The 23,201-nt window shown below is 41.0% G+C and overlaps 1 protein-coding gene across 3 annotated transcripts; it reads right to left on the bottom strand.

Moving 5' to 3' along the window:
• Positions 1-949: 949 nt before the first annotated feature.
• LOC143515106 (toll-like receptor 2 type-1) lies at positions 950-20,301 on the bottom strand. 3 transcript variants are annotated; one of them, XM_077007064.1, is made up of 3 exons: positions 20,268-20,301; positions 12,738-12,807; positions 950-3,860 (listed from the first exon to the last, which is right to left on the bottom strand). In XM_077007064.1, exons 2-3 carry the CDS (start codon positions 12,755-12,757, stop codon positions 1,499-1,501), a joined length of 2,382 nt encoding a protein of 793 aa, XP_076863179.1. In that variant the 5' UTR covers positions 12,758-12,807; positions 20,268-20,301; the 3' UTR covers positions 950-1,498. The 3 variants fall into 3 exon arrangements, with proteins under 3 accessions (XP_076863179.1, XP_076863178.1, XP_076863180.1); XM_077007063.1 differs by lacking the exon at positions 20,268-20,301 and having other exon boundaries at positions 12,738-12,901; XM_077007065.1 differs by lacking the exons at positions 950-3,860; positions 20,268-20,301 and adding an exon at positions 9,255-11,094 and having other exon boundaries at positions 12,738-12,901.
• Between the last annotated feature and the right edge of the window lie 2,900 nt (positions 20,302-23,201).

The following is a 23,201-nucleotide window of genomic DNA, read 5'->3' as shown; positions in this document are numbered from 1 at the left end:
CAGTTTTCCACATCAGCATTAGTGAATTGCTGTGCTCTCTAGGGAAGCTTTTACACCATTCACATTCCAGTTTATTTGTCCTAAGTAGACTAATGGCAATGTTTCAAGTAATTGTTGTAACTGGGAGCTTTTTTGAAGGCCTAACAGGAAAAGAGGGGCTCAAGGAATTGTGTTTTTCCTTTCAAGCCCTTACAGTTTCATGGCATTCCTCACTTTAGTGGCATGGGTCATGGGCCAGCAAGAAGATGCACTGTCTCCCCTTATTAAATCATGCAGCCTTAGCCACAACAGGCATGCTGTTAATTATGAATTTAAGCATGCAATTACAGATTTCCCATGGAGAGAACCATTAGCAGTTGTTCAGTGACCCAGAAGACACAGCAGGAGAGTTCTTTAATAAAATGTTTCTTTAAAAATAATAAGAGCTTAAACCAAACCAGTTAAGTGTAAATGTTCAGACGTGGTTTTTGTCAGCGACTCAGTGAACCTCAGTGGTCTCGAAGTGTAAAGGCCAGTTTTCTGTTCCCAAATTATGCCAAAATGTGAACCAGCATGCCTTTATAGTGATGTGGCACTGGTAAGTAAACAAGCCATTCATATTATATATTCATTGCTTTCACTCAAGTGAATATCAACCATTACTATTATTTCTTTAATAATAATAGTAGCCTAATCTTCAGATTTGTTTTTGTGAGTGTGCATATGTATGTCATGGTATCACACAAAAAGGAAACAAAAATCTAACAAAAAAACCTATTTTTATATCACATTTTTTAAAACAATTTACCTTTTTCATATTTTAAAACTTGATTCTTATAGCATCTCATGACAATGTAAAATTTGTTTACACAGAAGTGTAAGTCAGATCCCTATTTGTGAGTAAGCTGTTTGCACACTGTGATGCTAGTAGGACACAGACAGTGAGAGGCAAAGAAACTTCAGGGGAGTCTTTATTTTCCATAAAAGCTCAAACACAGGCGAATCAAACAGAACACTGAGAAAGAGCAGTAATAAGTCAAAGGTCATCTCATGATGAAGGCTTGTACGCCTGGAAGTGCGGAGGAAAGGCAAGACAAGGCACGTTTATTTTTATAGCACCTTTCAAACCCACTGGCAATTCAAAGAGTGTTACACAAGAAAAAAGAAAGAAGCTTATTATGACCTGAGATCTATCACCTTGGGAAGGTCTTTGCCAGAAGACTCAGTACCTTGGCTAACACTGGCGACAGGTTCTTGTGGGCTTATATAGTAATGAAAGAGGGTGTAATTGGGAACTGGTGCGTAATCATCAGTAGGTGGGCAATTGGGACTATTGGGATGTGTGTGTGTATGTGCATGTGTGTGTGGGGAAGTGGGATTGTCCATTCTGCTGAGTGTTCAGCATGCAGTGACATACACACTATTAACACTAACAAACATCTAATGCTTGAAAATTGGCAAACCAATATTAGCAAAACTAAACAGATACATTACAAAAACGTTGTGCCATCCCATCCATTCATGACTCCTCTCTTCTAAGGGCAGCTTTGAGGTTATGCCAGAACTCAGCCGTCATGTCCTCATCTGTGGGCCACTCTAGATATGTCTTGGAGTTCATCACTTTACGAAGTTTGCAGAACCTCTTGGGAATGCTGTTCTTGTCGATGGGTTCCAGAAGAATTAGGATAACTGAGTCGTCCTTTTCATCAAAAATGCGAAAATGTGCAAAGTCCAGTTCATAGCGACACCAATCACTCATGATAAAATGCTCAGAAATGACAAAGAGAGTGTAATGACTTTTCTCAATAGAATCTATGATGTTGTCCAAGATCCAGCGTCCTGGTTGAAAGTTGCGCTTGTGTAGACAGAGGGCAAATGAAGATTCAGCCCTTTCTAATTCAGGTACTAGTAGCTCCTCCACCCATTCAGAATCATGGTCACTGTATGACACAAAAGCATCATAGATAACATTTGTATTCCTGCAAAGTGCTGATTTGCGTTTCGCCTGAAACCACGCCCAACTCATCCTTAGGTACCACAGGATGTGGAGCTTATAGCAAGTGAAACCACTCAAGAGTAAGACCAGGATGACTCCAGTACAGATAATAGAAACAGCAGTGATCATGTGACACTCAAAGATGGACAGTTGCACATTTATGATTTTTTGGCCTTGAAATGTAAGTGGAGAGTCACAAATATAGTTATGATGACCATCAGTGAGGGTGACAAAGTTTTCAACATCATATTGTAGGAAAGTAACAAACTCACAGGAACACACAAACTTGTTCTGGCCAGCGTCAAGGCTGTGCAACTTCATGTACCCTCTAAGATCACTTTTAGTGAACATACTCAAGGTGTTTCGTTGAATGAACAATGCTTCAAGATTAGGAAAACTCTTCCCCTCAGGCAGCTTTATGAACTTATTTCCAGATAGTTTAAGTTCTATAAGGTTGGGTAATGTACTGAATGGGAAGAATGTTGCTAAGTCATTGTCAGTCAGGTCTAGTATTTGTAGGCTGTGTGGTAAACATGGTGTCACTCGGTATAACTTAGTACTTGACAAATTGAGGAAGGTTAGATTAAGGGGCCACTCACAATTTTCTGGCATGTCATTGAAATTGTTCTGGCTCAAATCAAGATAGGCAAGTTTTTTAAACTGTAATACTAGTTGGGAGATTGTTTCTATTGACTTCAGGTAATTTTGACTGATATTTAGAGTATTGAGGTGAGACATTATGCCTCTGCCAAAACACAATGCTTCCTGTATGGTCAGGTCTGAGAGCTGGTTTTTGCTAAAGTCAAGGTACTCCAAACTCTCTAGTAATGTAGTTGTTTTGCAAAGTACAATAAATACATTGCACTCTATTATGGATAACTTGAGGATATTGCCAATAGGAAATACAAGCTTCAGACTAAAAAAGAAAACAGAAGTAATGTGGATATTACGAATGTAGATAGTGTCCAGGTGAGTAAAGTTAACTTTGCTAGGCCAATAACCATCTCCCTGTAGTTCAACATTCTCAACTCCAAGGTAGGTTAGACTGTTATTTGATACAATCTTTAACATATTTGAAATACCTTTGTCACTTGCAATTCCATTTGAGAAAGTGAATTTTTTTACTCCAAGATTAAATAAATGCTGAAGAGGTAAAACAGATGTATTGTCAGTCAATACGAAATCTGAAATCTCCACTGCTGTTGCTGGGTGGAAAACATCATACAGAATGCTGACTATTATAGCTACATTTTCTTGCACTGCCTGTATATTTTTCATTGTAAAAGTACTTAAAGGTTTATATGGATGTAGACTCCCATTCTCATAAGCCTTTAAACTGCTGCAGTTAAACTCCATTTCAGTTAAAGAATACAATCCACATAGAAAATTTTTTTCCAGTTTCTGAAGATAACGATTACCAAACTGCAGAATCCTTAAATTTGCCAGTGTATGGAAAATGGGATTACCACCCAGGGTGGTATAGTTATTTCCCAGTATATTTAGATGCTGGAGAGACTGGAGATTCTCAAACCAGGATGAAGACACATTCGTCAGCAGGTTGTCAGACAAGTCAAGAAACTCAAGGTGTTTCTGGGACTTAAATGGATGGGCACATATCACGTTTAGTTTGTTTTTGTGTAAGTTGAGTTCTCTCAGCTCAGTGTACACTTCAAGATCTCCTTGATAAATAACTTCAATGTTATTGAAAGACAAGTCTAGCCCAAGAGCACTGCCAGGCACCTGGGGTACGTGGGAGAAGCCCCTTTTTGAACAGTTGCAAAAAGTGTGTTCTTCACAATTGCTGCAACTTGGCTGTGAAAACATTCCAGGTAAACACAAAACCAAAAAGCTGATTGTAGACATGTGGATCATCCTTGAACTCATTCTGCAAACAGTAAAATAAATGTATGTTAAACACCATAAGCACCATGTTGAAATATTTCTTTGTCTGGAGCAACATAATTTGTTTATATTAACAGAGAATTTTTTTTTGAGAAAAATTTCAAAGCCCCTGTACTTTACTACTTCCACTATTACTAACAAGCAACATTTTATTTAGACAGTATATTTGTTTCACACATTTCAAGAACAAAATGTCTGTCTAATAAAGCTAAAAAGAAAAAGCCAAAATCCATAATATAGAAAAATTAAAATAATTTATAAATTATTTAAATGAATGAAATGCTAGAGTTGAATCCAATTTTACTACCATTACATAACTACACAATTAAGCAATAGTTTAGATTTTGATGATAAATATTTTGATTTTACAAAATATTCTTTACTATGTATGTTAATTTTGTCATAAAATCTATTCCAAACACGTGAGGGTTTATAACTAACCATTCTAGCTCTCTGGTTGGTTCATTTATTACCAGTTGCTGGTTAATGTTTCTTATTATTGGACTGTCATGTGTTATAATGTTCGGTCCCTTTTTGTTATTAAATCCCCGTATTTTTCCCTGAGACTTGCATGTCTGTTTTCTTTTTTCTGCTTGTTCCCTGCCCATGACACCAATTTTCTCCTAAAGCCATTGATTCTGTCTTCAAAATAAATGCTTAACTCCAATTATTTAAAAAATGTGATTGCGAAAGCATTTTAAGTTTTCACAATTTAATTACGAGCAAATTAAAGTTAGCTCAATTTTATTTATATCTGTCTAATATTCTTAGCTGTGCCAATTTAATGAATTTTCTTTTTTTGTGTGAACAGGGGTTTTCCAAATGCAACTGAACTTAGCGATTGAACTTTAAGAATTACGTAACTTTAAGAGCGCTGTTTTTACATCTGTTTCCCAAAACCCGACGAATGAGTTCCACTTACGAACGAGTAGCACTTAGTTACCCTCCACCCCTGCATTTGCACAGAACAGGCTCTGCCAGTAGAAAACTGAACAACCAATTTACATACATTTCTGTATTATTAAGTCACAAAAATGCTGTTATGTAACTAATAATCATAAAATCCAACAACAAAAAAGTATTTACACAATGTAACGCGGTGGGAGTCGGGGTCGGACACATTTGCGGTGAAGAGTGGACCGCTACCTTGGCGGAGCTAGTCTCCTTTAAAGAAACCGCGCCCACACGGAGAGTGCGCGACTTACGAGGCATACCAAACTCTAAACTGAAACACGAACGAATGAATACAACGAATCACAGCGACTATGAAAGGAAAATACGTTTATGTAAATAAGAATTCTGAAATAATACAAGGTACATTGAAACACAGCAGAGACTAAAGTAAACAAGAGATACAAAACCACAACGACCAAAAACGTTAGACCACTAATACTTAAACACGGGGGAAAACCATCGGGAACACAGAAGCTTAGACTAAACGACACGAAGACCAGCAGAGTAAGACAACGTAACAGATCACAAAGCAAACACCAGGATAAACTAAAAATGAACAGAGACTGCACGACTAGGAGTAACTAAAGCTGAAACATACAAGGAGACAAGACTAACCAATACAAATACTTCCAAGGCTTTTAAACATGAAACTAGAGCTAACAATCGGACTAACAAGAACTAAACCACCAGGTAATAAACACACACAATAACCCACGATGAGAACACAGAAAACCAGGAACTAAATACCAGACAATAATGAAACAAACAAGAAACAGGTGAGAAGGCAAATAACGGCAGGATAATTACAAAGAAGGTGTGGCGGACAGGAGGAGGGCGGAGCCAAGCGTGACACACAACATGTATGTAAAAAACTAGGGGTGGGCATAGATACATTTTTAAATATAGATTAATCTCACTGAAATCTTGAAATTAATCTAGATAATCTAGATTAAAATGACACATTCAGAATATGCGTGATCCCCATACACACTCCCAGCCACTTGAGCCCAATTTACATCTGCTGTAACGGCTTCTCTGCTTTGAAGTAATATGCAATTCTTTACGGACATTGTGGCCAAGTGGCCTGGGAGTACTCATCAGGGGCGGACTGGGGAGAAAAAGTGGCCAGGGAGTTCCTGACAGACTGACCCACTATATTTTATAGCGGGGCAGCCTCGGCAGTAGAATGCTCAGCACACTGCCGTGGTAAGTACAGCTCCACAGGCTGGGCCCAGTAAACGTAAAATAACATCTTGAGTAGTACTGTAGCATTGTAATGTGCACCTTTATACTTGCTGTTTTAAATTACATGCATCAAAAGTCAACTGGCCGCTGTATTGTTACTACGCTCATTTGCAGGCATGCTCATTCCGCAATAGTAAGGGAACTTGTGGACATTTGACCTCCACCAGTCTTAGCCCTCTTCTTTCTGAGTTTTGCCCCCTTATCTTGGCTTAACAACAGAAGTCATGCCACATGTTGTGTCTGATCTCTTAATTTCACTACATGTACTGATATTCTTGGCAATTGTTTTTTTTTTCTTCTGAATTTGAGGAACTTCCTCGAGCTTTTGAAAACAGTATACTTTTGTTTTTGGCTCAGTTCACTTGACAGAAAGTTTCATTTTCTCTGCTTATTTGCCATGGTTTTGAATAACATGTGAAAGGTTAACTGTGTGCCCTATTTATAGCCTTGATAAATGCCTACGATCGGTCAGAATTGTAAAGGTAATAATTTTAGAGTTCTACTCATTTTTTCTTATACTTGAAATTTCAACACTTTAGTTGTTAGTTTTTATGATTGTCATTTTGCCAATGATACTTTTGCATTGTATTAATTAAAAAATTATGTAAATCAGTGCTTCGGTTTTCGACTAGCGGAGCTTTTCCGATGCAGAGGCGGAGTCAACAAAGAACTACTTAGAACTTGTTCGTAAATTGGGAGACTAAGAAAGCTTTTGGGAAACACTCGTAAATTTAGCGTTCTTAAAATTATGTCGTTTTTAAAGTTGTTCGTAAGTTTCTAAGATTGTACGACGTGGGTTATGAAGGCTTTTGGGAAACTGGCGTAAATGTAAGAACATTTGTAAGTACGAGGTTACGAAATACTTAGCATTTCAGAAAACTCACCCCAGGTTAGTATAAGTTTGGGGCACATTTAATGGCTACAATGAAATATGCTGCAAAGACCATAAGGCCCAGCACAGCCAATCTGGGTTTCCCAAAACGTTCGTAACTCTAAGTATTTCATAACCTTGTACTAACGAATATTTTTAAATTTATGAGTGTTTTCTGAAACTCTTCGTAACTTATGTTGTACCTACTGTATAGTCATTCGAGTATTCGGACCCATTCGTAACTCACTGTCACGTCCAGCTCCTCCCTCCTCCCTGGTCCCGCATAGTTTTCCCCGTTCCCTTGGTTTCTCCCTCTGTCTGCCAAGCCCCTGTCCTCATTGTTCCCACCTGCGTCTCGTTTCACCTTCATGTTTTCTGTGTATTTAAACCCCTCCATTCTACCCCTTTTCATCGGTCATTGTAGGTGAGTCCCCTTGCCTTCCTGTTTTATTCATATTCTATGTTTGATGTCCTTGATTTATGTTTCTTTGTTTACTCTGGTCACTCCTGTCTGTGTATGGTTTTATCCCGTTGCCCTTCTGCGCCGCTCCTTGTTGTCGGCCTTGTCTCTGGTCTTGTACTTTGGGTTTATGTGTAACCTCCTCGTGTTCAGTTGTAGACCTGCCTTCGTTGTATTTAAGTGTAGTCAGGTTTTGTTACTCTCTCTCCCCTTGTCGGTACTCCCCTTGGTGTTATGGTTCTCCGTTTAAGTAGCGTGCGTGTAGTATGTTCCTATGTGTGCTTACTTTGCTTAGTTGTCTGGTTGTCTTGTTCCATAGTCTTAGCCTTTTGTTGTATAGCGTAGTGCCTATTTGTGTTCTGTGTTTCTGTCTAGTGTTTTGTAGTTCCCCTTTTAATGAATATTCATCACTCTGCATCTGCGTCACCCGTTTTTGGTGAACGTGAAGTACTTCTTAACTCGAAGTTCACATGCAATTCTACCTCAAATAGGATAGAGGCTGCTAATTTTCCTTTAAAACTCTGGTTTTAAGCACAGCATTAGCACATATGCTAATATGAAAACGTGAAATTATGGAAATTCATATTTATTGTGAAAAAGTAAAGCTACTAGCTTGAATTAAATTTACTTTGGTTGTGTGAACACAACAACCCACTATGAAGGTCTTTTAGTTCAGATCTGAGAATATATATATATATATATATATATATATATATATATAATTTAATTTTATTCCAGGGGTTAAATCATTTCATTTACATCAAACAAACAATGATGATAACTTTGATAGAAGTGTATGGGATATTTATTGATGTGCACATTTAATTAAATAGTTTCAATTGAATAAAATGCCTTTTCCTTTAAATTAGTACAAATATAGAAAATCTAATAAATTAATGTATTATCTGCAATGAAATGACTACAGTTCACCTAATAAGCTTGACATAACCAATCAAATGGACTGATTAATCATTTACATATTGTGACGCTGGGGTGCTGGAGCAAGGACGAGACACGAGTCCAGGTCTCCGGTCCAAACGACACGTTTTATTTGTAAAGTATAGCGCAATGGCGCACAGAAAACAAACACAGGCACACAACGTGCAGACTATAGACAACGACGAGCACAGGACACTGCGCGAGCGCACATTAAATAGACAAACCACATTAACCTCATGTGATTACGAGACGATTCACAGGTGAGACGGATTATCACATGACATAGCCATCACCACGAGATATCCACAGACGCAGACGATGCACGTAGACTACGTAAACACACGCCCAAAAGGGAGGGGCCGGGGTCCTCAACGTGACAGACGCCCCCTCCAAGGGCACTACCCGTCCCGGGGTGCCAACAGGACCGAGTGCCCCGAACCCACGACGATGGGCGGATCCGACGCGCTCAGTCCTGCGTCTGGGAGGTGACCGCCCCTGGCGAAGCGTCCATCACGAATCGCCTAGCACACCCTCCCTGGGAAGACGGGGGAAAAGACGTTAAACACATTGAACGGCACATTCACAAACACACAAACAGGCACGCTCACACACAGAGGAATAAACGGGAAAAGGGGATTTGACACACAGACGGGAACACTCACAAACATTGGGACTGACAAACAGGAAACAGGCACCAGGCTTCGCGCCAGGAGGAGCGCGAGCAGGGGAGAGAGATCCGGCGCTGCTGGTGCTGCAGTGGGCAGTCCTCCTCCTGCTTTCGCTGCGTTCCCTCCACCGGGTGCAGCGCGGCGGGCTGACGCGCCATGTGCGGCGCGGCGGGCTGACGCGCCATGTGCGGCGCGGCGGGCTGACGCGCCCGGTGCGGCGCGGCGGGCTGACGCGCCCGGTGCGGCGCGGCGAGCTGGCGTACCCGGAGCCGCGCGGCGGTCGTACGCGCCCCTTGCAGCGCGGCGGACGGACTCTCCCCTCGGCTGGCCCTCTGGGATGTCCACCTCCATTTCCTCCGTCTCGCTGCCACGGCTCCATTCCATGGGCTGCTCCGGGCTGCCACCCCGGGAGCAGTCCATGCTCTCTCCTCCTGAGCGATCCGCGGACGGGGTCCATCTCCCCTTTACAGTCCCCGCAGAACACTCAGAGGAGGGTGGACCGTCCTCCTCCTCCGAGCACAAGTCGCTGTCCGTGTACTCAGAGATGCCTGAGTACACGGACAGAGGACGGTCGTCCTCTTCCTCGCCCTCTATGACGGAAGAGGGCTTTACGGGCGGAGGGGGATAGTCCTCCTCCTCGGACTCCTCCTCCTCCTCCTCCCCGTAGTCTACGGTGGAAGCGTCGTCGAGCGACGGGGGGGTAGTCCGCTCCCTCTCCACCGTAGTCCACGGTGGACGCGTCGTCGAGCGAGGGGGGGTAGTCCACTCCCTCTCCACCGTAGTCCACGGTGGACGCGTCATCGACCGACGGAGGGTAGGCGGCTACCACCTCTTCCTGCTCCTCCCCCTCGCCAGGGGAATCCCCCTCACCGAACTCCTCCTCCGGGGTTGACGCGGTAGCGCTGACGGTGCAGGTGTCTACCTTCCGAGACGAGAGGGCGTGGGGAGGAGACACGTGTCTGTCCAGCCAGCCCCTCACTGCTTCCTGGCGGAACACCACCGCCCATTCGGGGCTGGAGGTCTCCCGAGCCATCTTCAGCAGGGCGGCGCACTGCGGGTCTCGTTCCAGCTGTCCTGGCGTTGGCGCGGCGTCGCGGTGCGGGGGTGTTCCCTCCTCCTCACTGCAGGGAGAGTCCTCCCCGAGCTCGCCCTCTGATGACGTCCCTGTCTCGCCATAGAGCTCGGGGACGCTGACCCGTATAGGCGAAGGCACACGGGCAGGCGAGGGATGTCTCTCCCGCCACACCCGTGCAGCCGTCTGGCGATACTCTGCTGCCAGCTCGGGTATGGAGGTCTCCCGAGCTGCGCACAGCAGGTACGCGCACTCCGGGTCCTCCCTGAGCTGCGCCAGTGTCGGCGAAACCCCGCGGCGTGGGGAGGAAGACGAAGAGCGGGGATGCCGCTTGTTAGGCTTCTTGCCCTTCTTGGGCTTGCCTTTGTAGCCCGGCATGATGGGTGTCTCTGGTAGGCTCGTCGTTCTGTGACGCTGGGGTGCTGGAGCAAGGACGAGACACGAGTCCAGGTCTCCGGTCCAAACGACACGTTTTATTTGTAAAGTATAGCGCAATGGCGCACAGAAAACAAACACAGGCACACAACGTGCAGACTATAGACAACGACGAGCACAGGACACTGCGCGAGCGCACATTAAATAGACAAACCACATTAACCTCATGTGATTACGAGACGATTCACAGGTGAGACGGATTATCACATGACATAGCCATCACCACGAGATATCCACAGACGCAGACGATGCACGTAGACTACGTAAACACACGCCCAAAAGGGAGGGGCCGGGGTCCTCAACGTGACACATATGTAAGTAACTTTGAGTAACACCAGACTAAAGTGACTCCAATGATGGATTTCTGCAGACTCCTGCGTTGCCCATGATCAAAGCCAAGCTGCTGTATCCCAATGTGTGCAGCTGTGACTAAAGCACTGCTGTGCCATGCATCAATATATAGAACATTTCCACATTCTACAGATGCATTGCATATAAATTGAAGCATTCCTGGAATTGTCAGTGCAGTGGATGACACAATGATCCTCATACACACTCTCAGCTTCTTGAACCCTATTAAAAAGGCATATGAGTATATGTTAACACCCACTAATTCCTCAAACTACAAAACTACCATGTGAGTGGTGCCCCCCCTTCCCCCAGTGAAACAGGTTAAATTAAACATACACCACTGCATAAAGGTGAATGTGCAAATCATATGAAAACAAGTCATCTTTATGTACATTGAGATTACCCATCCATCCATCCATTTTCATCTGCTTAGTATAGTGATGTGTGTTTGGTGTTCGTTATATGTTGTAAACATAATCTAGCATTCTATGATCTTGCATTCATTGAGGTGCAAGTTTTACATTCACCACTTGAAAAATATTTAAGGGAAATACAACAATCACTGGAAAAAATTCCTGTCCTGCAACTTTTTTAAATCTCGTACAGTTTGTAGATATTTTTCAACTTCTTCCAGTATTTGTATGAGTCCTTGGAAAAATCCTGTTTGTGGTGCGGTTTGCAATGCTTCTGTACTGATGCATGAAACATTAATTGTGTGTGCATTTATAGGCTTGACATACAATGGATACTAATTGAAAGTGTAATTACTTATTACTTATTAATTTATTTCTTAATTATTTTCCCAATTATATTTTATGGTATAATAATAAAAAAAAATGTATGTAAATCGGTGGTTCTGTTTTTGACTACCGGAGCTTTACGACTGCAGAGGCGGAGTCAACAAAGACCTAACTCAATTGTAAATTTGGAGTCTAAGAAAGCTTTTGGAAAACACTTGTAAAATTGGTGTTCTTAAAGTTATGTCATTATTTGTAAATGTCTAAAATCGTTATTGGGAATATATGTATGAGGTGTATATGAGGGTAATTAAGAATTAACTGATATATGGAGAAAATTATGAATACATTTGATTATGAATACATTAATTTCTCTTAACACTGACTAATCATAATAAAACTTGGCTCAATAGCTATATATCAACCTCTAAACGCCAACCAAAGAAGGTTAATTTGAATATATCATCTGTATTAAAATAAGCACTTAAATATAGAATAACTAGAATTGAAACCATACTGTTTTTGCATCAGACTTGACTTTCAGATCATTTTATATTTGCATTAGTGGCGTTTCGTTTCTTTGACCTAAGCTAAAACCAAAGTAAAATTTCTTCAGATTCTTTAATTAGACATAGTAGGTTTGAAATTGGCCTGAACTCAATAACCTGCAAAATAATCTTGACAGCATCTGGAAATATACTTGTTTCTAAATAACAGTTTATAAAATCAGATACAATAACAATGAAGCTATGTTAAATTTATTTTAAACAGTCTTGGAATCTAAGAGTTCAACTGCAGGTCAAAGAATTTAACTGAGAAACCTACATCATGTTCTAGATTTCTGCAGAGTTCACTTCCTCCAAAAAATCTATTTCTGTTTAATATTTATAAGAGAGTAATAACCTCAAAGCATATTTAAATTTTCAAATGTATTAAAAATGTATCTTATTACTGTTTCAATATAAATTAAATATGTATTTATTCTAAATCCTTCTTGCTGCCTGGGTCTTTCTAGTATATGATAAATTCCAAAAAAGGAGACAGCAGTAGAAAAAGCTACTTTCTCTACATGTGTCTCTACAGTCACTAAATCTCTCCCAAGTTACTGCTCATATTATGTTTGCTTACCTCACACAAGTTGGTCCCATCAAATGGCCCCCTCAGTGAGAGATGCTGGCAAAGTCAGTAAACCTGTCAACTATAACAATAACAACAATTTACACCTTGCGTATGCATCAATGCATAATGCATCAATGAGTCTAAATCTCAAAGGACAAATATTACAGACAAGAGCCAAGGCAGAGCTATATATCTATAGGAGCAGAACCATGCTTTCATAACTAAACTTTACATTTTGCAGAAGTGAAAAGCTGTTGTATTTCACTTCTGCAAAATACAACAAGGGAGATCAAGAGTAAATGCGTCTATATATCTAATACAATAGTTTTTACATTAAACTCCTATGTACTGCACATACACTATGCAATTATGCTTTTATACAAACTGATCAACATGTCAAAACTTTGGCCAAGTGTGATTTTACTTAACAAAATCACTCATGTGTTAAAGTTATAATCATACCAAATATATCTGTACTTTTGCATCTTTATTACTTGTAGTATCTTATTTTGTGTGTGAACTGTTTCTAAAATAATTTTGTGACACATCATATACAGTTGTGCTCACAAGTTTATATACCCTGGCAGAATTTGTGATTTTTTAAATATTTATTCAGAGAGTAATAATGATAATACAACAACTTTTCTTTTATTTGTGTTAAGTGATTGGGTCAAGCCATTTATTATCAAACAATTGTTTTGTCCTTTTATATTTATAATGACAGCAGAAACTACCCAAATGACCCTGATCAAATGATAACATACGCATAAGTTGACACACACAGGCTCCTAAAGGTAACCATCCTCAGCTGTGCTCTATTTACTTGTTAATTAATATGTATGTACAGACTCAGTAAGTTACTGGGCTCCTGACAGACTCCTGCGTGAGACACGAGGAACACAATAGAACTATCAAAGGATCTGCAGGAGAAGATAGTTGAACTTTACAAAACAGGAAAAGGATATAAAAAATATCAAAGGAACTGAGAATTCCAGTCAGCAATATTCCACCTCTAATTAACAAGTGGAAAATGGGAGACTGTGTTGAAACCAACCAATGTCAGCTGACATACAGGACTTTGAAAAAAAGTGGTGTGGCTGTTTCAAGATGCACAATAAGGAGACACTTGGATCAAAAATGGGCTGCATGGTTGAGTCGCCAGAAGAAGGCCCTTATCTTTGTGTGTGTGTGTGTGTGTGTGTGTGTGTGTGTGTGTGTGTGTGTGTGTGTGTATGGGTGTGTGTCCAGATGAATGCCCTTACTACGCCAATGCCACAAAGCAACTCACTTACAATATATCAAACAGCACAGAGACACACCTTAAGATTTGTGGTACAAAGCTATTTGGAGTGATGAGACCAAAATTTTAATTTCTGGCCCCAACGCTACATTTGGAGGGGAGTCAACAAGGCCTTTGATGACAACTGCACTATTCCTACTGTATTAAACGGAGGTGGATCGCTGATGTTTTGTGTGAGGTACCCAGGGACAGGGAACTTTCCAGGATGAATGCAGAATTTAATTAGAAAATATTGGAGAAACATTTGCACTCATCATCTCAGATTCTGCACATGGGACACACTCAGATGTTCCAACATGACAATGATCCAAAACACAAGGCCAAGTTGACCTGCCATTGGCTACAGTGATGATTATGGAGTGACAATCTCAGTCTCCTGACTTCAATATTATACTACTCTGGGGAGATCTCAAATGTTCATTTCATGCAAGACAGCCAGGTAATTCAGAAATTTACAGGAAGTGGAGGCATTTTGCCAAGAAGAATGGACAGATTCTGCCAGGGTATGTAAACTTATGAGCACAACTGTAAGCTCACAATACCATCTGTTACAGATAATAGAGACAAGACAATTTCTGCAAAATGTTTACTGGGTGCAATGAAAAATGTCCTAATGATTTTATATTCAGCAGTGTCCTTTCTGTCAGTAATCTCAAAATGATGACTCTAACTAAACGAGTCAAAGGTCAGGCAAATTTGGAGAGAAAAGTACATCGAAGTACATTGAATACCATCATTTTATGAATGAATTCTGTTTTTAAATCATATAATATATCTATAGGTATATTTCTGAAAGTGAACCATGTTCAGCATTTCAGGAACAGAGAAACCTCTTCATTTGTAATTACTGTGAGAACTTATAACTTACGTATCATATTTCAAGACCTATGACAAAAAATTCTTCCTTTTTAGGACATTTTAGAGATTGACAGAGAAACAAGTCTATAAAGAGAAAATTATTATGCTTAAACCAACTGGAACATAGCAGCTCTTCAACAGTGTGGAAACTATAATTCTAGTAATAAAACTAATTTAGGCAGCACACTTTTAACTGTAGTTGTATGTAATACAGTTCTCTGTAGGAAAAAAAACAATGGGAATGCAACTAATTGTAGGGGCAGAAATAACAGCATTAAAGACCACTGCAATGGTTCACCAACTGCTGCTCCTGAAAGAAGATCAGAAAATGTACCTTAGACATACAGCACTTGAGAAAAACTACACAAATAACTGTGATATATGTTTATGTGCGAGTGTGTGTGTTTATGTAAGTGCAACAGAGCATAAATGCAAGGAATGCACTTAATAGCGAGGGTAGAACGCTGCGACTACATTCCCCCAGAGGCCAGAGGCAGGCAGAGAAAGACCAGGGAATCCCACCCACCCGCGGCCCTTCCAGGATCAGTGGAGTCCCAGGACCGCACTTCCCAGCAACCCCCGCAAGCTCGCCCCAGCGGCTAGGAGAGGGAGACCCCGGACAGCACCCCCCCAACCACGAAGCACAGGCCCACAGGAACCAGAGGAAACAGAGCCGCCCCCCCAGGATGCACACCCCCCCCCCCCCCCCCCCCCCATCATGGGCCAGCAGCTAAGCCCCAGAGCCCCACACGCCCGAGAGCCACCCTTTACCTGGCAGGGCCCCCCCTCCCACCAAGGAGCCCCGAGCCTCCCTGGACCACAACTGCCCAGGGGAGCAGGCCAACTGCCATACCGGAGCACCAGGCCAGGCCCCGAAACCCCAAGGCAGTAGTAGTAACCACAGGGGAGCAGCTGGGAGAGGACCGGGCACGACAAGCCCCAGACCCAGAACCAGCTGTCCTCACACACATTTGACTGTATTTATGATAAATGTTACTGTGATGTCATGAGTGAAAAAGAATTTTAGACTCTTGGCACCTCCTACACATTTCTACAATGAACACCTGATTGATTCATAGTGGGCCATGCTTGCTAGCAAATCTATTATCTGTTAGAATGCAGGTGGGCAACCCAAATCAATGAAGTCAAATGAGCTGTTGGCCGTTTGTCATGCTGTGTGATTTTAGATGTTGTCTTGTGATCTCTTCAGATATTTTGACACCAAAATTCAGGAAGAATGTCAGGTGTTCTTGTGACACGGACTGGACATCATGTCCATATATGGAAATGTGATCACTCTCACAAATTTTGCATAAGAATGCAGTTGAGGACCGTTCATCACACACAGAAGACACATGAAGGACCTTCTCAAATCAATTGATGAAGTGGTAAAGTGATTGACTCAAACATTGTTATACGGGTATCGCTTTTGTTGACTGAAGGAGGAGGATGTTTGTGTTTAAAAGAACTGTTATCTTCAGTAGTTTCTCAGTTGCAGAACTGATGAGGTTAAACCATGTCTTAGCTCAGGCTGTGTTTGCCATGAGGCTGTTCAGGCATGCAGTACCATAGACGTAACTTTATTTTAGAATTTGTGATAATAAGGTAATATAAAACTACATTTGAGCTGAAATAATCCTACTCTGCATATGTACTCTGCATGCTAGTGGACTGACACTCGTGGGCTGAAATGCCCCTTACCCATCAGAAGATTTTAGCAGTAGGCCTAATCATTATTACCTACAATACTTCAGTATAGGCCAAACACCCAAATCACCCAACCTCTATTGAACTGTTCAGTAAACAGTAGTTTTGTGAAGTACTATATTTCAGTTAGTAAATGCATTTCAATGTTATTTGTTTAATACAAAATATTTTCTAGATTACCAGCATTCCTGTATAACCTAGGATCAGTAACTATAAAGGAACTTGAATTGTACAGTATATAGCTATAGATACATTGCTCATACTATTCAAAAGAATCCATGTTAATGTTTGCATCCTTTTTTGCTGATCAATTGCTAGTTTATATCTACTGCTAACGGTACAATTGTCATAGTTCATAGAAGCAGTAAGGCCTTTCATAATGAAGATAATGTTTGAGGATACATGTGGTTATAGATGAGTAGTAGACAGAAACAGAAGGCTGAGGGAGGTGTTCTTCCAGGAACTAGGGTTGAGAAAATATGACTGAACCTGGTGTATAAGAAACAGAACTTTAAAATTATGGTTTTTGCATTTTATGGCATTTTGATGTGGCTAAATAGAGGATTTTTGATATGTTTGAGGCCATGAATCCTAGAAATTACGTTCTTGAAAGGTACTGTCAGTACTAGTGATAAAGCAATTGGCTGTTGAGAAGTGAATATGTGTGCCTCTTTTGCTCTGAGCTGCAATATTGTACATTTATTTCTCTTTTATACACTTTTCAGAAAAGCTCACTAGCTACACCTGTTGGACAAATATTGACAGTTTCAAAGTTGCACTCTAAGATTTTGTAATATATTTTAAGGCTAGAATGATGACTTTACAGCTCAGTAAAGAGATAATGGAATACATGCCTTTTTATGTTTTAAAGTTACATATCTGAAAACAAACAAACAAACAAACAACAAGAAAAACTCAGAGCTCCCTAACTCTAAATGGTCATAACATCTCTTGACATTTCACTACAACTACTTCACTAATTCACTTTAATTAACAATATATAGAACCACTGACTAAATATGCTGTCCTACAACAAACAATTCCTGATAAATAAATTGATAATCTTTTAGGTTTAAATGAATAAAGTGCCTTAGGACCTTGCTTAGCACCTTGCTTCCTTCTCAGAGTACAGTGAGACACTACAAACTCTCTTTCATCTGCAGATTTCTCTGCAGATCTTCAAGCTTTGGCAGTCTTTGGAGCCAACCCATCTTTACTTACACAATTATATTTTATTGCTAAGTAATTATTCCATGTTGTTACAGAATTCCTATAACACATTGTTATTGGGTTTACAAAACCTGCTATTCTAACTGTGTTTTCAGCTATGATCAATAAATGCTTAACTGTGTACTTCTGTCATGCCAGTTGCATCACCCATGCTCTCTGCCCCATTATACGGTTATAAATTGGTTCTCTCAGGCTGCTTAGATGAAAAATCTGCCTCAGGCATTTTGGCAGTGAAAAATATCTCTAATGTTATTCCCTAGCCAGACAGCATAGCAGGAAGTGTCCTTCACCTCAGGCCTATGCTTAGGGCCTTGATACACACACACACACACACACACACACACACACACACACACACACACACACACACACACACACACACACACACACACACACACCTTCTCCACACCTGCCTTACACTGGCCACACCCACCCATCATTCTCTTCCCAAACATTGGGGTCCGCTGCTGGGCCTCAGCAGGTCTCGAGGTTTACAGCTCCCCCCATAGGAACGACATACGTCTTCCTGGGAGTTCGGCCACAGGTGAGTGTGTCTGTTTGTGGAAGGAACAAATGGAATTTATTGCAGGCACTGCCAGCAAATGGGTTTGTCCCAAATGGAGCTAGCAGCCATCTAGCCCAAGGCACAGTGAACCCTGCAGTGCAAGGATGTGTTAAGACATACATCAAACCCTAATGAAAACATGGAGATATCACACAAGTGTAAATGCAACAGGAGCAGCTGGTCACATGTGCTGGCCCTGAGGGGTGTCTGCTTTGTAAAGTTGTTTAGTCTAAGCTTTCTCTCAGTTGTTCAGGCTGTGAGGGCTGTTGAAGGAATGTCTCGGTTTTTTTGTCCGGGATCTGATATCATTGGTTTGTGGTGAATAAGGAACAATTCAGGACATTCTGGTGTTTTTAGGAGAGAAATGTGCACATGCGCTCAGTGACATCACACTGATTCAAACAAGCTGTTGCAAATGAAAAGAACTAACCCCATAGTCCCATGTTTGGGTAGCAGAAGATAATGCTTTTATTCGCTTAGCATACTCTAGGCAGTCATGGCCTGGTGGTAGGGAGCTGGTCTTGTGACCGGAGGGTCGTGGGTTTGATTCCCAGACCTGAGGCCATGACTGAGGTGCCCTTGAGCAAGGCACCTAACCCCAACTGCTCCCCGGGCGCCGGGCTAGGGCTGCCCACCGCTCTGGGCACGTGTGATCCACAGCCCCCTAGTAATCACTAGTGTGTGTGTGTGTTCTAACTGCACAGATGGGTTAAAAGCGGAGGACAAATTTCGATTGCGGTGTAAAAATCACAATTGACAAAATACGGCACATTTATACTGTACTACTTTTAACGTTATTATCAGTAAAGAGCATCAACATGAAAAAGGCAAACAAATAATCTGGTAGTTTAAAATGTTTGTCTAGTGCTAGATTTATACTAGTTTTATGCTACAATCTAATTATAGAATAATTAGAGTCTATGTATATATACCCCATTGTAAAACAAATATTGACAAAACACACAATAGATAATAAAATACGTGCTCATTATTTTCCCTGTTTCAGGTATACAAGGGTCTAGACCAGGGGTACTCAAATAGAAATGATGAGTGGCCACATGATGTTACTTCTTGTGCAGGAGTGTGATGCTAAGATGTGTGTCCATAAAGCAAATGGGGAAAAAAACATGTCACTGTTTTTCTATACCATGGTAAACAGTTTAACAATACAGACCTCTCCAAAAATGACCTTTTCCATAAGTCCAGACAGCAGAATCTGTGATCTCGATAAGAATGACTTTACTGATTTAGTAGGCCAGGTGCTCATAATGGAAGGCAGCCATTAGAAACGCTGTGGGAATATTTGACTTTTTGGCCAGATCTTCTGATTTCAAAACACTTTTGTCAGAAAACACTTTGAGTTAACTGACCACATAACTGCAGCAGAGTTTAAAACCATAACCAGTATTCACTGTCATCATAATATATTGGTCAGAAAAGTTCATAATCTGTATGAGAGATCTGACATGTATAATGTAGACAAGTGATAAAACCTATAAAAACTTTTGAGAGCACTGATGAGCCATGGGTTCTCACTAGAGGACAGAAATCTAAAGTTTCTCTGTAGTGAAAAAGAAAACAGGTTTCATGACATCATTTCAGACTTTTCAGATCCATTCACAGCTACTAATTCCTGACAAAGATGTGTAGAAGTATAGACCGGTAACTCTACTAGGGGGCGCTAAACTGCAATGCCAACAGTGGTCCCATGACTAGTCAAGGTCCTCGGAGGCCACAACAAATGTTAAAACCACATATGCTTCAGCTTCAGACAATAATCCTGAGAGAATTGATGAAACAGTTAAGACAGATTTGCGGTGTGTCAGAAAGAAAGAGATCTAATGTCATTCAGCAGTAATACCACGGACCCTGCTCTTACCTCCTACCCCAGGCTGGCTGAATGTGTGTGGATGAGTGGACATGTGTGGATGTGTGGAGTGAGTCACAGAGGTTTTACCAGGCTCTTAGATGTTCATTTGGGGCTCAAATGTGGACTTTGTAAATAATCCATGCTAATATTGGCTTTAGCTGTGGGAAACGCTTTGTTCACTCTGGGACAACCCCCCTGTACCTGAAACTGTGACAGTGGCAGATATCCAAAATCAAGAATCCTAGAAGAAGAGCTCTATTCAGTAGTATTTGCTATAAAAGGTTTATGATACATTCTGACACATTCAGGTTTAGACAGGATTCGGTTTTCTGATAAAATGCCATTTGATTTAAATTATCACACACCATAATGCTTATGTCAGCATATATTTAGACAATCAAACTTGGCACATTTAGATGCATTAGTTTATTTAGATGAGCATTTAAATTAATTGAGATCAGTAACATGTGACTTTGTGTAAAGCACAATGATGCAATGACACACCCACACATGCACTCACTTGTGAAAAACATACATTCACAACATATACATATATCCCATCCCGGCACACACCCCTAGACTGAATGTCAGGCAAGCAATAAGATATCCACAGTGACTCTACACTACATTAAATTTTTTTTATGACATATCAAAATCCTTGCTGTTTTAGCCATAGCCCAATCTTATTCTCAATCCTATTCTAAAGCGTTTCTCCTTGTGGCATCTGACCACATATGTAATGATTACTTACCACATATATAGTGGTTCAAATGGATTCTTTAAAAAAGAACTTGCATAAACAAACAAAAATCTGTTTTAACAGTGGATATTTGCCTTCTGAATATAACTATGTACGATTTCCATAGCCTGTTTGTCTGTGATTCAAGATATATTCTTTATTTTCAGTCTTGTATTACCCAAACATGGTGTTCTTAAGAGGTATCTGTGCACCTTTTTCCAAATTTACATTTTCTGAGGTCAAATAGCAGGTCATCAGTCATGAGCCCCCTTGTATCACTGAAGAAGAGCCTTCTATATCCACAAAATGACCACCTCAGACCTCTGTTAGTCACTTATTTTATGCTGCTTTACTGTTATTAGGTGCAACACAGGTTTATGTTATTAGGTGTAACACAAATTTACATTATTAGATGTGGTGCAAAACTGAAAAGTAAGCTGCCAACACTCCCATCTTATTTCAATCTTTGTTTTTAAAGAAATACATTAATATTTCAGGTTTCATTGTAGTTGGCAGTAGCTTCTTCCCATTCTAAGCCTTCCTGTGATGAGATTTAGCGTGATAAGATGAACGGGTCTCCTAAAGAGAAAAGGATCAGCCAGGATGGGCCCTGTAAACCTAAGGCAATGTTGTAAGTGCACGTGTGTTTCAGGGCTCATTGTGCAGTGTGCTATTAGAGGGGATTTGCAGGGACTCCTGTCATTAGTGGCCCATAGTCATGACAGGACAACGCAGTGGAGAGTTCAGAAGAAAGTGAGGGCACTCTGTAAGATTAAGGCTTTTAAAACGCCCTTTGTGCCAGTAATTTCCTTCACCAAAGAGATCGGAGATTGTTGTTGTTGTTGTTTTTTTTGCTGTCTCTTGTTAAACTCTAAAGACAGAAGGAATGAGGGATGAAGGATGAGAGAGAGGTAGGAAGGTAAAACATACTGACTGACAGCTACATACATAAATCTCCAACCTCATATTGGGGAAGCATATACTTTGTCAGCTATTTTATTTTTGTATCTTTATGGTATCTTATAAGGCACTGTTTATCAACTACACTGCGTGCACGCGCGCGCACGCACACACACACACACACACACACACACACACACACACACAAACACAAACCACTGCATGTGTGTGTGCACCCACACACGCATGCACACACTTTTGCTTAAAGTGTATGCTCTTCAAATACATTATGTTTGCAGGTTTCATATAGGTGAAGCATCCTCTCTTCTGGTATTCTCATTAAATCTGAATCACTCAGGACTAAAGGTAATAATAAATACTTATAATACATACTCATTGGTCAGATATGTGGTATGTGGGCATATTTGGGCATGTTCATAGGTAATTCTCTCCCTCTCACACACACACGCACGCACGCACGCACTCACGACTTAATGGAGATATTTCCAAAGTGCTTCTTTGAGAGGACATGTGGCTTTGATTAGTGGGTCGTTTACCTCTCTTGCTGTGCCAGAAGCAGAGGCGTAATTGAAAATGCAGAAAGCCTCGGCTGGCACAGAAATGTTGTCTGGCATTTTTTTTCATAAGAATTTCTTATGCTAATTTAAGAAAATCAGAATTGTGTGCTAGGAAGGGAGGCTTTGGAGGAAGGGGGGGCTCTGTGGGGGTGGTTAGCTTCTTTAGCAAAGTTTGTCCCAAGATGCAAGTAACTTTTGCTTATTTCACTGCTCGCCTGTTTACTAACCCCACTGCTGAAATTGTTTGCAGAGGCAAAGTTCGGTTACTTTCTCCTCCCCACGGCGAAACACTTGCTAAAACAGAGACTTAGTGAGTTCACTAGTACTTGTCCACGTCTGAAAAGCTTTTGTTTTGGGATTTGGTTCAACGAAACCAGAAGTTCACCTCAGCGACGTCTGGAAGGATCCTATAAAATCAGATTGCGCAGTGGTGATCTTGCGGTGCACAATTACACAAGAGCGTCTTCTAAGATCGTAAATATCACCCGCGTGAACCAAAGCACCATTTTCACGTACCCGATAGTTTTATGAAATATTCCTCATTCAGCCATCTAGACGAAACCGCAGGTTTTCTTTTTACCAAACCGATCAGGCGGTGGTATACCAAAGCCATATAACTGAGTTTTTGCAAAGCAGTCTTGGCACATACGTCTTAAAAGCTTCATCCAAAGTTTAATCATTGTATCTTAAGTCGTCCCCCCAGTCCCCCCGAGTAATTTTACAACA

This window comes from Brachyhypopomus gauderio, chromosome 5, assembly GCF_052324685.1.
Source record: "Brachyhypopomus gauderio isolate BG-103 chromosome 5, BGAUD_0.2, whole genome shotgun sequence".
In the NCBI taxonomy this organism is placed as follows: Eukaryota; Metazoa; Chordata; class Actinopteri; order Gymnotiformes; family Hypopomidae; genus Brachyhypopomus; species Brachyhypopomus gauderio.
Note: the sequence above shows the minus strand (reverse complement) of the source record. Positions and strands in the feature narration are given on the sequence as shown.

Coding starts and splice junctions, on each gene's coding strand:
- LOC143515106 (XM_077007064.1), bottom strand. CDS start 12,757: ATGGGACCAACTTGTGTGAG. Junction 3,861..12,737: donor ATGGGACCAACTTGTGTGAG/GTAAGCAAACAT, acceptor TACTGTTTGCAG/AATGAGTTCAAGGATGATCC.